The sequence below is a fragment of the Chaetura pelagica genome, unplaced genomic scaffold, assembly GCF_000747805.2.
Source record: "Chaetura pelagica isolate M959 unplaced genomic scaffold, ChaPel_1.0 scaffold55, whole genome shotgun sequence".
Taxonomy (NCBI): Eukaryota; Metazoa; Chordata; class Aves; order Apodiformes; family Apodidae; genus Chaetura; species Chaetura pelagica.
Window position 1 is genome coordinate 5,645,494 of NW_009953571.1, and position 16,676 is coordinate 5,662,169.

General features: G+C 39.7%; 1 protein-coding gene across 1 annotated transcript in view; it reads right to left on the reverse strand.

The window, feature by feature from the left end:
- The window catches only part of SPTBN5 (spectrin, beta, non-erythrocytic 5), a 93,685-nt gene that overhangs the window by 42,939 nt on the left and 34,070 nt on the right, over positions 1–16,676 (reverse strand). Inside the window, exons 30-33 of the mRNA XM_009999616.1 lie at positions 15,942–16,052; positions 14,632–14,811; positions 12,066–12,269; positions 10,717–10,866 (exon numbers count right to left, since the gene is read on the reverse strand). Coding sequence (XP_009997918.1) covers positions 10,717–10,866; positions 12,066–12,269; positions 14,632–14,811; positions 15,942–16,052 — 645 coding nt within the window. The remainder of the gene's footprint in view (positions 1–10,716; positions 10,867–12,065; positions 12,270–14,631; positions 14,812–15,941; positions 16,053–16,676) is intronic.

Sequence of the window (16,676 nt, forward strand, 5' to 3'; positions counted from 1 at the left end):
TTCCTGCTTATTTTGAAATGGGGTTCCTAATACTTAGTGCAGGAAGTGGCAATAAGGCTGCTAGTGGAGGCAGTGAAGACAACAGAGAACTTAAGTGTGCTTTCCAAGCTATAGTCTTCTGCTGTGTATGGTATCTGTGTATGGTGCTTATCTTTTACACACTACCATGCACTCAGCTTGACCTTGCAATCTACTATAAGCTTCCAGAAACTTTTCAGAAGAACTGCTATAAGACTCTCTTGTCCCCATCCTGTATTGATGCAGCTAATTATTCCTGAAAAATGTCCTAGCTTGCACCTCTGCCAAGTACATTACAGCTGTTCTTTTTTTCAGGCCATCTTTCCAATTTGTCTGCATTAATTTTATTTATAGTCTGTTCCATCAGTCTCTGATGAAGAAAGATCTTAATCTAAAATAACAAATCAGTTTTAAGGAAACTGATCTCTGCTACTTGCTTGGAATACTGTGAGGACCTTTTCTAACTGACCCACAGACATCTCTAAGACACCACAGTGTTTTTTGACTCTTTTCTGGTGTTAAGAAGACTGAATGCCTAATTACTTCTCCCAGGCATTCTGTTATGTTCAGTTTTGTCAAATGCAAGAGAAAAAACAATGTAGTTATCTATTGTCAAAAAAATTATAAACTTTGCTGAAGGCCAGTAGGCATTTATTCTTTCTCTGTGGATTTAATTGTCCACAGTTTCCTCCCCTATTCAGTGATGAGACAACAGTTGGACAAATACTACAGTCAGAGGCTCTGAAGGGACATGAACAAAAATAACCTGTACACAAGGTTCACAGTGGAGTGAATATGACTTGACAGACTTTTAGCACTCAGGCTGCTACGAGGAGATGCGATTATTGGTTGGGATATAGCACTGTGTAATCCATTCTGTGAACTCATGGAATTGTAAGTATTTGGATAACAATGAGAAATTCCAACCAGTAATTCTACCTGTGTAAAGTGCAATTAGCAGAGATGGAAGGAGAATTTGAGATCAGTGATATAGTGTGAAAGATGTACACAGGAAAAATAACATTTTGAGAGATACTTCTTGCTTTGCAAAACAAAACGGTTCTGTAACAGTTTGACAGGGTGTTTATAGTAGGAGAGAAAATATATTCTTCAGCAGCTACTTTAGAAAATCAGTAATGATGTTCTTTGTCTGGACAGAAGTACTGGATGACTGTTTAACCCCACAGGGCATCTTCTAAAGGATAGATTTCCCAGGCATGTGTTATGTGCAGGGGAATCCACGGTTACTTGTCTGGGTCTGAATGTACCAACAGGCCCTGGCTACCCGGACTGTCTGTGGGACAGCCCCCCTGCTCCCACCTGGTCCCTCTGAGGCTCAGCCCTGGCCCCGGCCGTGCCTGAGCTGTGTTGAGGGGAGGCCTAAGACTCACCCTGCTCCTTCTGGACAGACCCTAAATTTCAGTCATTATCTCACTTTGTCACCTTCATCTCCAGCTGATTGATGGTCCTCATTGGCAGCTGTGGCTAAGAAGACAGCCAGCCAGACTAAGGCCTGACTTTCTGGCTCATTTTTGGGAGTTAATGAAAGGAGCGTTCTGCATATACAGAAAAATGCACAGAAGATTATCATGCCTAGGCTAATGTTTGAATTGCTTTATATTCATCCATGCTGAGTATCAGAGAAAGGTGATTAAATCCCAAAACAGAAATCACTATCAACAAGAGGGGAAGGCCACTGTACAACAGGCCTAAGTGTTTAATAATTCTGGCACATAAATCATCAAGATGCCTAAAGAAATACATTAAAACCTTTGTTATGCCTCTGTCTGTTAAATACAACCCTCCACCAGAAGGCAGATATTCTGTCATTCAAACTTTAATCCTTTGATGTATCTTACTCATTAAATGTATGAAATGATCATTTTTAAAATTTTTATTATTATTATTTTTAGGGTGTTTTTAGAATTGTTTGTTCTTGTGGGAGAAGATCTCCACACAGGTGGGCTCCAGGCCAGTCTACTGTAATGCATTGTTAAACCACTTGTAATTACTATCTAATTTTCACTGCTGTTACACTGAAATAGAATATTACTAACACTGAAACTGCAGACTCCATCATACCTGAAGAAATGGTCAGCTATTTGTTTTTTTGCTCATGTATCTGTGGTGGAAGAAAAAGGCAAGGAACATCTACAGAGACATCTGAGAGCAGGGGTGTGGGCTGGTGAGTCATAAGCAGCTGCCACCAGAGTGGCACTCGGTGGTGCCTTGCTCTCACTGAAAATCAGTACACGCAAATAACACGGAGCACTCAGAGCCCCTTCAGCTGTTACAGCAGCGGGTAGAAGTCTTCCTGACTTCTGAAAGCTTTGGGCCAGTTCTTCCAAGTAGAAGTCCGTGAAAATGCTCTTGGAAACTCAGGTTTGAATGTTGAGAAAGAAAACTGGTGCACAAGAAAACTGGGTGCGCACATTGCGGGAGCGGCGAAGGCAACACGCTGAGGAGAAGGGAGCCCTGGTAGCACTAATGGTGCTACCTGGAGGGCTGGTGAGGGAAAAGCCTTCCATTCATCTTTTGAACAGAAATCTTATGGCAGCAATTGCTAGAATCAGAACCACAACATTTTTTTCACTTAAGCATTCATTACACCAGTCTGAAAGCACAATGGAAGCTGCCTACCACAGCACAGTGCTGGCCTGTGGCCAGAGACGCATTTCTTGGCATATTTTCAGACAGGACACCAAACTCCTGCTTTCAATGAGGCATGTTGATTTCAAACACAAAACACTGCGTATCTCTCCTCAGGTAACCTCCCACAGCACACAGCGGGTATAAACTTGCTTTCAAGCTTGTTTCTGTTATGAAGAATGGCCCGTCATCAGGAATATAATGCTTAAAAATGCCACAAAAAGCACCAAGGACTCGACCAACCACTCACTATATAACAAACTAATTTTTAAGTAAAAAACACTTAAAACCACAAAATGAACTTGGCCCTTTCTGAGATTTGAAATGGAGCATGTGAAAAATAACCAAATTTTTAACAATGCAAAGCACAGAAATTGAGGTTTTAACCCTACTTAACTGGAGTTTTCACTGCTTCTGAGATCATTGCATAGATTTAGCCACACTGTCATAAGGCCTCTTACATGTAAGTTAATGCAGAAGTAAAAGCAAAGTTCAAATTTTAAAAAAAAAGTTCATTTAAAATAAAATAGGAATATATAAATACACACACACACACACAGAGTTGTGACAGCTCAGGCCAGCTCTGGGTTTTGGAGAAATACTGAATGAAACATTTTAGTCATTAGGATGACTATGCTCCTTGGGTGCCACAGGTTCACACTTTTACACACTGGAAGCTGACATAGCTCCAAAATAAATTTGTTTTCCAAGAAATGTAATTTTTCTTTCTCTAGAAGAAAAAGTATTTGAAGTATTTGTGCAAATCCACACCCTTCTCCTTCTGCTCTTCACAGTTTAACAAGCTCCACAGATTTTGCCCCCCCACTGCCTGCCCTGAGCTTGCTGGAACTCCACTGAAAAACTTTTAGCTCTAAGTATGAAATAAAAGACAGAGTTAAACTCAGTTTTAAATGGCTTCACTTAAAGCACATAATCGAGTCCAAACTTTCTGCCCAGATAGATGACAACAATGTTTGATTTCATTCTGATAAAAGTAAATACAAAAAAGAATTAATGAGAAAACCCCAACATTTAAATCTGCTTTATCTAAGTAAAAATATATGCTTAATACCATGATTATGGATCACATATATGTTGTATTATGCTTCATTTCAGTAAAAGTTATAACAAAGTATCATACTATAACCCTAAGTGGAATAGAACACATTGAAGTTGTTTATAAAAAACCCCACAGACACCTTTTCTATCATACTGACCTCACTGTATCATTTGCTTCTGACCTCACAATATAGATGTGAAATTCTAGTGTTAAATGTATTTAAAATTTACTTCTCCCCTCCCACTGCGTGCTGTCTCACCAGTGTAAGAATTATCTGATACTGAAAATGGATATGGGAAAAACACAGAGAGAACTCAATGTTTGTTTTCCCCTAACTGTTACGATCCTTTCATCCCACCGACCTCCTTCTTCTTCAAAATTTGCAGGCTTGACTCCTATCCTGTAAGAAGTAGGTGTTAGACCAGAACCCTATGCCCATACAATATCATAATTAAAATGTTTACTTATGAAACATTTTTCTGAAGGCAGACTAAATTCCTCTTAAACTCCCCCTAGTTTCATTGCTAGAAACTTCGCTGGGATTTCCAATATTGAGATGCTGTGGAGACTAAATTCCCTCCATTTCCTCCAGGCAAGGGTGGTACTTCTCTTTTTCCAAGGGGAAAGAAAAGAGGTTATCTCTTCCTATACACTTAAATATTTTGGCTTTTGAAAACAAGTATCACTTTTAAAAGCCACAACATCAGGAATTAGCCACTTAGAAATACAGCATAATATGACAAGTAAAAAAAACTTAAAAGAGTGAAACAGAAAAATATAAGAAAAACTACACTGATTTGTCTTAGGTCCCAAACCAACTGGCAGAGAAGAAAACCAGTCCTTGGACCTGAAGTCTTGGACCTTCAAAGTGCTGAGCACTAAGGGCCAATTATACAAAATCTCTAATCACATACATAGCACTGAGCATGTCATGTAAACAAAAGTAGTCTAATGGTTAAAATGACAAAATATGAAGTAAAAAAAAACTTAAAAGAGTGAAACAGAAAAATATAAGAAAAACTACACTGATTTGTCTTAGGTCCCAAACCAACTGGCAGAGAAGAAAACCAGTCCTTGGACCTGAAGTCTTGGACCTTCAAAGTGCTGAGCACTAAGGGCCAATTATACAAAATCTCTAATCACATACATAGCACTGAGCATGTCATGTAAACAAAAGTAGTCTAATGGTTAAAATGAAACACTTGTTCAGTGCTCAATCAGCTCAGAATGCTCTGTTTCATTTAGGATGCATCAAGCTGATAGTGATAGTAGAACACAAGCAGCTTCTGATTGTCCCGTAACTCATCTCTAGGGAGTGGGAACATGGCACGAACTATGCAAAAAGAAATCCACATGGCTTGATTAACAAAACTTATATTTTCTGTTTGCCAGTGTTTCTAGAATGGAATGGAAATCTTCACCACTCTCCTCCCAGATCCAAAGGATGCAATGTTGACAGCGATAGATGGACACCACACATCCTCTATGTCTCTGTGAACTGAAGACGTGGTGTCAGCTGCAATGTTTGTCAAAAGGTGGTGAGGGCATACACTTTTTAGAGTACATGTTTCCTGGGAAGGTCTCAAACCAGATCTTGCCCAATGGCTAGAAAGCAATCCTGAGCAGCAGACTGGATTAACTGATAGGGAGAGGCCAGCCCCGATATCCACAGGGTGGAAGGGTGGACCAGCTAAAGCTGAATCACGTGTTTTGATAAAGATTGTTGGACTTGGACTTCTTCTAAATTCTCTTACCACCTGGACAGGCATAGCAGTCCAAGGGGTGGCAAGTAGCAGGGTGATTTTGGAAACCTCGTGGTGAGCGGGTGTTAGAACATCACATGGAGTCTTCCTAAACTCTGGCCTCAATGAAGGACGGTTCTGAAAGACAACCAGCTCTGGATTGAAATCCTTCCTTGTGACCTCACTCCCACCAGCTGAATTTTCTCTTTCAGTCAGCACAGCTGGGGACAGCCATATATCTCTGGAGACAGCCTGCTGGGGAAGGCCAGTACACTTAGAAGAAGTCACGTGAAATCTTGTGATTTGAAGGGATGGAGATCCATCTGATGGAAGGCCTTGTTCTGCTTTCTGAGATCCTATTGGAAGACCATCCGGAGTTTCAGGCACCTTCTTTAATTGTGGCAAGAGCAGGCTTGAATGAGTGTGACTGCTTCCATGGGAATCTGTTTGAAAAGGCTTTATCATCAAGTTGCAAGTTGAAATGTAAAGCTTCACTGAAGGATGGAGTTCTGGCATTTGGACATTGCACTGGCTACAGCCCTGCTGCAGTGGAAAAGAACCACAAGGTTCCAGAGAGGCATGCAGATCTTTTCTGCGGAGTGCAGGGGCAGCTGGAATAGCAGACAGATCAACATCTAGGTGTGATGTCCTGCTTGCTGGAGTTTTGCAGGAGAGGACATCAGGAGGCACAGATACAGCAAGCTTCAAGGGATCATTTTTTTCTGGAGAATTACAATGAGCACTTTCTTCTCTTTCTGAATATTGCTTGTAAGATGCAGATGTCGACCAAGTGTCAGAATGCCCATATCCATGGCCCTGAGGGTTGCTGGGAGGTCTGGAATACCTGGATGTCTCGCCAGAAGGACTGACACAGCGACTAGCTCTCCCAAAACCTTTCCTCTGGCCTGTGTGTGCCAGGACAATATCTAGCCTTGAACAGTAAGCTCCAGAAGACACGCTGCTTGGTGGTGAGCTGGCATTTCCTGGAAGATTCTCTGTGACTGATTGACTAGTGGGAGGATGCCGTGCTGATGCTGACATCTTTTGGAAAGGCCTGTCCCGCACAGCAGATTCAAAAGAAGGAGGTGGGGTCTTTCTGCTGGAAGACAGCATCACTTCCACAGTGGAGACGTAGGTGGCAGATGAAAGTTTGCAGCGATGGTCCCTGCATAACATTCTGAAGCTTAGTCCTATGCAATGCAAAAATCAAAGCCACAGACTCTTGCCTTACCCCCTGTTTTTAAAAGCAACTCCTAATCCTTTTTCCTTGGGCACTGGAAATTTCCATTCCTCCTCTGAAGCGAAAGAACGAGAGCTGAATAAACATTCTCCAGGAAAAAAATTATAAACTAAAAAAATCCACATTCAAAATAAAAATGCACAGCTCTTCTGTAGCTCTGCTACCACCGCCTGTCACATCTGCAAAGTGATATGAGCATGGGATGGGCAGAAAGATAAATTACAGAGCATGAGGCTCTGCTCCCTGGCTGCTCTGACAGTGAGACTGCAGACGGAGCAGGAGGGAGCCAACAGCGCCTGCTAGAGACAGCCTGCGAGCTCGCTGTTATTTCATCTGAGAAAGAAAAAGGAAAGCAGCTAACCTGAGCAAGGCATCTGCTTCTGTTAAAAGGTTAGAATGGAGCAGAGTGTCTTGGACACTGCTTCTGCTCAAAGCAAAAATGATATTTATGGTTTTTTCCCCTTCTCTTTTTCAGCTGTTGCTTCTCTGCACTCTGAACGGCAAGATCTCGGTTTGCAGATCTTAGGAGAATTTCCTACAGCAGCTCCATGCAACAGCACAACTGAATGAATAATAATAATAAAAAGAAAGATAGATTTTTGCCTAATTTTCTCCACATGTGCTCTATTTTCTTTAGCGTAGAACAATCCTAGGCTAAATTCTGCAGAAATCCTTCAAAAGTTTAAGTAACTTGGATGTAATATAAGATGCTGGCATAAAGTCAAGCCTGTCATACTGGCACACACAGTGAATCAGAGAGCACTTCTTAATAACAGTTCTTAGCTTAAAACACTCCTCTGTTACTTTCTTCCTTCCCCTGTTCCTTGCTGCTGGGGGAGAGACTTGGTTTAAGCCATGTGAAGTGCTGGGAAAATAAGACCTAGAAATTCTGGGAAGATACAAGCTGCTTTCTTACACACGTATTTTGCAGATGTAAAAAGTGAAACACACATGACTGAGCTCAGTTTCAAACACAAAAGTTAGAAGAAACACAAGGGGTGGAGAGGTTGCTTATATTAGTTTGCCTGGAAGGAATCTTTTTTGAATGTGTCCTTTCTTTCGTCTTTCCTGAAAACAGCAAATCCCAATATTCCCATTGGGAAAGTGATTTGAGAGCCTTCAATTGACGTCTTTGCTGAATACTTTTTAAAAGCACATTTGAAAGGGACTGCTTTCCTACCCTCTTGCTGTGTCCCTAGGGAGCAGAGTCTGTGTCACTACGCAGCCACAGTTTAACTCCTTAGAACAGAGCGCCATCCAAAAGGAACAGACTCCTCTTCTAGTTGTTCTTCAAATGCAGAGAAGCAAAGTAGAAATAGTGACTAAGGAACATCAATCAAACCACACATGTTGATCCATAAGGCAGATGGTGGCAGCTGCAAAAAACAGCTTCGTGCTTCTTGCTGTTTCTCCTTTGTGGTTCTTGCTATTCCTCCCTCATTTAGATGGGAGTCCTGAAGCACAGGAATAACCCATTTTAGAGATGAGAGAACAAAAGCAATCAGGGATATTCTGGGGATACAGGAATTCCAACTGCAGAGGAATCAGAACAATGTTGCAACTTTTATGTAGGGCCAGGCTGATGCATTGCATACTAAAGAGGGACTAGAAACCACCAGAAGGTAAATTCCTTCCTGTTCTTCCATGAACAGCAGCAAATGACCCTCCTCTTGCAGTGATTTGCTTTCTTTGTTGATTTCATTCCATAAATTCTTCAAAGAGACAGCTTATTTTGTATGTAAACACATGTAGTCTCTGCCTTCACAGCAGCCTAGTAGCCTAAACCTGTATCACTCTGCAGTCATACTCACTGTGGATAGACACTGCTCTGGACAGTGAGGTGATTGCCAACATTGCCAGGTGTCAAATCAGTAAAATGGATTTAAATACAGCAATATATGATTTAAAATGAGCAGGTTGCACTGGAATTGGTGAAGTACATCAGAGATGCTTCACCAATACTCTTTAGTTCTGAGGCAGGTGCCTTTTATTCATGGTGTTTTGCTCAGTGTTATTTCTGGGTGAAAACCAAGATGACAAGAATGGACACCACAGAGTCATCATGATGGAGGAAAGCTAGCCATTCCTGAAAGGAAATCTCTTCAGAGTATTGGCCTGATCAGTACATCCAGAGTAGTGAGAGCTGAAACTCATCCTGAAGGTTCACAGCTCATCAAGGATCTGTTTGTTTGCACCCTCAGATATGAAGAAATTCAGTGTCTCTTCTTCCCACCTAACAGCATTTACATGTTTCCTGATTAAAGTTGAGCACATGTGAAGCACAGTTTACCTGTACAGAATGTGCTGGGGGCACATGTAAGAGTAGTGTAGCCTTTTGCTACCAGGACTCACAACTGCAGGGCAAGAAGAAACACTAACCCATAGTAGCTTTGTACAGAATTACCTTTAAGGTATATAGAGCAAACCAGATGCCATAACCACAGTACCTCTTCATGTGGGCTGATCTCCATTTAATGAAAACAGAAATAATATAGTGGCCAACATTTTGTAGAGTTTACATTTTCCCTGATGATGCTGCCCATACAGGAGCTTAGCAATGATGTGTCACTGCTTGGTAGAGACTTGAGATAGTTATAATGCAAATTGTGCCATTTGTCACTTAAGGAACAAATAAAAAAATGAACAGTAGAAGTATTTTACTCCAGAAACCTGAACCTAGGTGAAACTCTCTTGGTCTCATGTTTTGGCTCAAACTCAGGATGCAGGCCATACTTGCCAAGGGTGCCAATTGTAGGGAACTATGAGGATATGCATTTTCTTCAGGGAACGAGTAGCAGAAGGCTCCAAGCCCAGATGTTCCAAAGAGCTAAGTATCATTGCATGGCACAGCCCAGTGTCAGTTTTCCAAAAGATTTAGTGTCAGTGGTAAAGCACTGGTGGAAACATAGAGCTCTGCAGAAACTGATAGCCATTATACTATGCTGCCAGTATTCTTGGAGGATTAAGAATTATTTTTCCTTAATAAGAAAAGACCCAGAGGTACAACCTCCTTCAGCTTTGTTTCAACCCTTCTGTTTCTCAGCCTTCAACCCATCTATGTAGCTTGAACATCTCAGCACAGTTACAACAATCTATCAATACATGAATTTGCACAGAGTGACTAGAAAATGCTGCTGAATTCTACACTAAGTTTCATAATACTTCAAACTTGAACCTTTAAAAATAGTTTCAGGAATCCAGAAAAGTACAAGAAAAAGAAAGTATAATTTAACATTGGTGAAAAAAAAAATATTTCAAGAGCTGCATAATCATAATAAGAAAATCATTCGGTCCCTTTTAAATAACTGCATCAGCTCTCCTTTCTAATGAGAGGGCTTTTTTCACTAGCTCATCTTTCTCTACTGCATCAAACAGCATTGCATCAAACTGTTATTTCTTACAAACACATTCTTTCATACCTGTTCTCTACACTGCTATCAATTCCCCTGTAGAACTGAGAAGTTAATTGCTTTTCCTGGATAGACTCACACTGCCAACATCAATTTTGCACCAGTTGTATTTCCTGAGCACTAACCCTCAGCCTGGGGTGAGGTTTCCAGCAACACCTGTAAAGTAATCTCCCTGTCCTCCTTCAAAACCTCTTTACAATTTCCCTTCACTCTGAAGTCTACAGAACAATTTGCCAGCAGTTAAGCAGATGGCCTGCTGCAATCTGTAGAGCTGACTAATACTGGACCGTTGTCTCCCTCTTCTGTTGTGACTCTCCGCTTTTAGCTCTTCTTTGCAATTCTCTCTCAGGCAAGGATCATCTTTTGTGTCTGGTTCTGCACCTAAGCCCATAAGAAAGGGGGTGGGGGAGTGTTTGTACACTGCTACAGTCTCTAAGTGATACCACATTGAAAATAATTACAATAAAAAGTGTGCCTCTTCTACACACAGACCCAAGGATTTTGAGTTGTAGGTTAACAATAGTGCCCCTTCTAGTTTGGAAGAGTTCAAGTTCTTGAAGAGTTGAACTGCTTGCTTCAATTTTATAATTCACGTACCTCCTGTGAGTTCAGGAGCATGTCCAGGTGATCCCAATCCTTATAGAACATTTGTTCTTGGTGTGTTTTCTCCAACCACTCCTTTTTCTGTTTCCATTCATTGTACACGTTTTCCTTCTCTTCCGACAGAGCCTGCAGCTTCTGCTGAATCTGAACACAATTTCAAATTAAAAACTTATGTTGGTCTTTATATCACATGGACCAGGGTAAGGTGGGAGGAGAAAAGCTTAAGCATAGAGGTGAATAAGCCTCTTAAATTGAAACAAAATTGTCAAAAAGAAAGTAAAATAAGTTCTAGCACTTATACTTGGACTAAGATAATTAAAGGCACCTCATTTCAGGAATGGAGGAATGTTTCTTACAGCATATATATCAGTCCAAGCCAAGAGCAAAGGTAGGTAACTGTTTCTCAGGTGCACCTTCTAGAATCAAGTAATAATTCTCCATTATCTTTAGTCATAACAGTGCAATTATAGCATTTCAAATTGGGATAGGACAGATACTGAAGTTATCAACTTAAGCATTTTCTCCTAATCAGTGAATACATGCCTGAATATTAGACTTCATTTAATTTTAGCTTTCAAGCTTTGTATATCCACAGGCCTTCTATAAACTATTTTTTCATAGCTTTTTCTACAGGCAAATGACTTTACATCAGGAAGTTTTCTAGTTACTATAGCAATACATTGCAATATGCAACAAATTTTCAGAAAATAGTTTGGTCAGATGGGAGAATAATTTGCACAAACTCTGCAGTTTTCTGAAGGTATTCAGGAGACATGGTAATGAATTGTCAGGGAAGAAGTAAACTGGCAGGTACTGGAAAAAAATAATTCTGTGAGACTCTTAGAAGTTAACTGAAATATTTATTTCCATCTTCCATTTCTGGGGAATTAAATATACCAGCATAATTCATTGTAACAGGGAATGTTTCAATTAATCTTTAAACTCTCTCATATGTTTGAGTGTTTTCATTCTTTGTCAGGTTTTTGTCCAACCTGATCTGGTCTGGGATAATACTGTAATGTGAAGAATTGTACTTGTGTGAAAACAGTTGGGGAAGTGGTTAGAATTGTCTCCATTGCTCAGAACACGATGAATTTCTCAAATAAGCCCAGCTTTGCTTCCATGGGCCCTCAGGAAATGCCAGAACTCATCTGCTGCTGAGGCAGGAAAAGGAACATGTGTTTGTGCTCAAGACAGGTAATCCACGGAGACAAATGTAGGTCATGCAGTGGACACGTGTGAGTGCACACACGCATTTGCAGGCTGGCAGCATGCTGTGGTATGGTAGTTCTGGTCTTGAGTAGCTGAGTGTGTGGGACTGAACTCAAATGAGTTTCAATTACCTCTTTTGGTGCAATTTCCTCATCTTGCAAGAGTGACCGGCCAAGCTGTACAACATGATTATACTTCTCTTCTCGTGCTTCAATCTCTGCCAGTAGCTGTTGATGCTGCGTAAGTCTCAGGCTGCTAGTAGATATGTCCCGGATAGTCTCCTTGGCTCTCATTTCCCTTATCATTTCTGATGTCCATGAGAAATAGTCCCATACCTGGAACCCAAGAAAACGTGAAAGTTGAGCTTAGAGCTCAAGCTTCGGTTACCTGACAGGAAAATATTAGGCTGATTGTTCAACTTGAAGTGAATATTAGATAATAAAATCATAGATAAGAAATTATTTCAGTAAGGCTTTGCATAAATCTATGATTTTTAACTGGGGTGGATAAACCAGTTACAGGAATTTTTACATACTGTGTGAAATTACACATTTTGTATTATCATAATAAAAATCAAACTGTGTCGTATCGCATCATGATCTCATTTAGCGATTTTTAAGTGTCCTTAAGTGTTTTCTAGTGTTATTCCTTCAGAGGATAGAACAGTATCACCCTACTTTTCTGTGACTTAGCTTTGGCTGATACAAGTCTATTCAGAACTGAAGTTGTACCGATGTTCTAACATGAGACTGAGAATTTTCAGGTGAAAAACAAATGAGCTCACTGTAATAGAGGTGGGAAAAAGGCAAATCACAGGTAAGAAAAAAATTGCTTAAGCATATTAGATACACAGATCCAGCTCCTGGTTTGTGGAACTATATGACTGAGATTGGCACAAATACAACTCTGCAAAGAACAAGGATGTAGTGCTAGTTTACTTTTAAAATCTGATGGACCAATAAACATACTTAAAATATCTTAAAATGTCTGAAACATTCAGCAGAGCTAATTATAAGCAAGAAAATTCTTAAAGAAATCTCAGAACTATTTTCTGATTTTGACTGAAGAAATTTGTGCAAGTAAAAATATTTTGACATTTTCTCTATGTCTCTCTTTGCACTAGATCCTTCATCTTCACTAGTCCAATTACTTTAGGCATCTCATTTGAATTTGTAATACATGTTGTGCTCTTATGTGTCAGCTGGTCAAAAATAGGACTGCAAGGGACTGTAGTGGGGATTATCTGGGATGATTAATGAAGTCTTTTTATAGTTGAATTGTGTTTGGATTAGTTGATTCAATTCTGAGATGATAAATGGTCTTTTTATTTTTAAGTGTACTTTAAAAGACTGTTAGGTATAGTAACTGCTGGAGAAAAATGCTCTTTTCTTACACAGAACTAAGAACTTCCTCTTGTTCCTGGGTTTTCCACTGAAGGAAACTATGTAATAGAAACAGGTTCTTGCCAGTTCCATTTTACCCATGGATTTTTACCTATCATCAAAATTTTGCACAGCTTGCTAGGAAGACAGTGAACAAATGAGCCTTTCAGCTACATCAGTAGAGCCACTTTAATTTTCCTTAAGTCAAATTCTAATTAATTTTATTTTTCTGTCAACAGTTCTGTACAAGATAATGGATTCTTAACAGATAAAAAACCAACCAAACTTTCAGAAAAACAAAGTGCCATAAACATCCTTTATCTCTAACTGTACAATCTGTCTTTGGATAAAATATGACTGGTGATGGTAGTTTTAACACTTTAAAGAGATTTAGAGTGGATTAGCCTAATGTGCAGAAGCCTCTCATGCTAACAAAAGTATCATGTACACTCTATTGTGATCTTTATCGCAGCGCACATCCTAAAAACAAGCTTCTGGGAAGGTATTTTCCAGGTGAGCATATCCTGGATATACTCTGCTTCCCAGCAAACATGGGAGCAGAACGTGAACTACCCGAGGTATCTTTAATTGACACTGCAGTTACACCTGGAACAGTTCAAGAATATGAAGAATAGGAAGGTATTCTAGAAATCTACATCAAAACATCCTAATGCAATACTTGCAGCAATAGTCTAATAATTTGCAGTGATGTAGCTCAGGTGCCTTCACTGAGACTACAGACATTCACAAAGTGTTCTGTGGCAAATCACAGCTCAGTGACCTCCTGAGTTCTTTGGAGAGAAAACTACTGTGCTTTGCAGATGATGATGATATGCTGATATATGTGTGCCAGTGTGCATAAGCAGCTTGAGAAGTTACTGCAAAGACCAGTGAGTTGTATTTAATACATTTCATGAAGTAAATTAACTGAGGGTTATCGAATATCCTAAGAGAGAGAAAGTGAACAAACTTTTAGCCAGTACAGATGGTAATACAACATCATTTACCATTTATCAGTGGGAACTGCAGTCTTTGAAAAGACTTCTGCTACGCCTGCAAAGTGACAACTGTTTCTGAAAACTCAATTATCCTGTACACAGCTGGATATAAGCTTCCCTTCCCACAGAAGGTAAAGGATGTTCATCCTCTAACACTTTTCTAAGCAGCTACAGACACTTACTTTATTAATAACAAAGGTAGAACCTGCAGCCTTTTACATCAATCTCTACAGCTCAGAGCTACACCTGTGTATCACATACACTGAAGGCAGCTTTCTCCTGTGTACCAAAGGACAGAAGCAGAAGTGCTTGCTTACCTGTGCCTGAAACTGATGAAGCCTGTATGCTTGTTCCAGAAGTTTCTTGCGCAGTTCCACTTTAGACTTCAAGGCCTTCCAGTTGGTCACTATTGCCTGCTGCTTTGCTTTCAGATCTTCTGCCTGCTTCTTTGAGCAGTGGGTCAGCACATGACTCGCAGACTGGATCAGCTCCTGTAGCTATACACAGCAACAAAATAGGACAGGAAAGAGTCATGGAGATTCAGTTAGTATCAGAAAAGTTACAATAAGGACTATAATTCAAGCAATATTTTCTGTCTTAACTTTTCTCATGCTGAACAAAGTCTTCCCTGATTTCAGTTCTATGGAATAACAGTGACATCCAGTGTTTGTTAAGGCTCATCACAACAGTGTTTTTTCAAATACACAGGCAGATTTTATTTCTCCTCCTTGCTGTACCATTTATTACTTGAGTAACACAAATAATAGCTAACTGTACCTTGTTTTCCCCAGTGACAATATAGATTAATTGTGACTATATTCTCTTCATGCTCTTTTACCTTTGAAAGTAACTAGCAGCTGGTCTGGTCAATTCCAGTGTTATCTGCCACAAGGCCAAGATATGAGGTCATTGATCAGTGATACTGGGATAACTACTTCAGTAATCTCAATATAACACATGCTATGTTAATTACACCATTACATTTACTAAAGAAAAGGATGAAGAGAAACTCATACTCATTTTATCAATCTACTTGAAGCTAAGCAAATCTGTATACAAGGAAGCTGTCTAAATAGCAGCAGTTCTTAAGAACAGAGACTTTTCACAAGTTTGTAAAATGAACCTTATCCTTCTTTCTCACAGTCCTATTTCTACTCCTCTAACCTTGTTAAAAAATTATAGACTGCTGGCCCATCCTTCCTTCTATAATTCTCAGTAGTTAATCAATGCATTTTGTGTTAAATGAGTATTCAGTTTCTCTGCTCATAGAACAGATTCTAGAGTTTTCCTTGTAATGTCTTAGAGAACTTTGAAGAAGGTGGTAAACACATAATAAATCCTGGCATAATCACACATTTCTAACAGTGATAAAAAATATCCCTGTGAATCACTTCAATAGGCAGTGTTCATTATACAGTGTCCCTTATTAGTAAGCTTTTAAATGACCTACTTTATCATTGCCATGAACATGTTTAACAAGCAGAAAACTAAGGAAGATCCTTAGAGATTTTCAGACTCTCACAGAAAGCCACTAATAATTTGGTTCACAACACAAAATTATTACTATGATTGCCACGGAAACTTGAATTTTAGCTACACAGTAAGGATCACAAATCCCTTCCATTACCTGCTGCTCGTTCCCAGAGAGCTCATGCTCCAGGGCCACGTGGTTCCGCAGCTGTGTTTGCACACCTCTCATGTCCTTAGCAACATCATCTGGAATACTTTTGGATTTCTCCTAGAAGGAGGACATCAGAGAAAGCTTTGTTACTTTCTAATTCCAAGCAAAACACACTACAAGCCTACTTTACTAATTTGGTGTCGTGCAACTCATACTGCACAGTTAAGGACATCCTGAGTTACTCAACTATGATAGATAAAAGGAAGCTGGAAAAATTTGTCCTGGTACATCTGTCCTAGTAACTCACTTGTAAGTATCTTGGTGATTAAGCTACTCAACTGCACCATGACAGATGAAGTTTTTCCTTGATCAGAGAACACAGAATAATGTCTTACAGGCTTTAAGTTGGGAATGAATCTTGAATAGCTACTGCAGTGACATATAGTCAGTTCTTTAAGTAGCATTAACAACCAACAGTTTCAGGCTATTCTTTGGGATTCAGGTGGTCTATCTGTGAACTAACTTTAGATAAAAATTTAGCAACACATGCTCAAGAAAGATGAGTTAAAATGGCATAAATGCAAATAAATGTTACTGTAAAGATGAGAGAAATGGAGAGACCATCACACAAAAGGAGAATTAAACATTTATTGAACTCAATAAAGGTTCTGAGGGGTTTTAGTTGTTACACAGACATGCACTGGGAATACAGCAAGCAAAAAGAAAAGGTTTTTCAGCAGG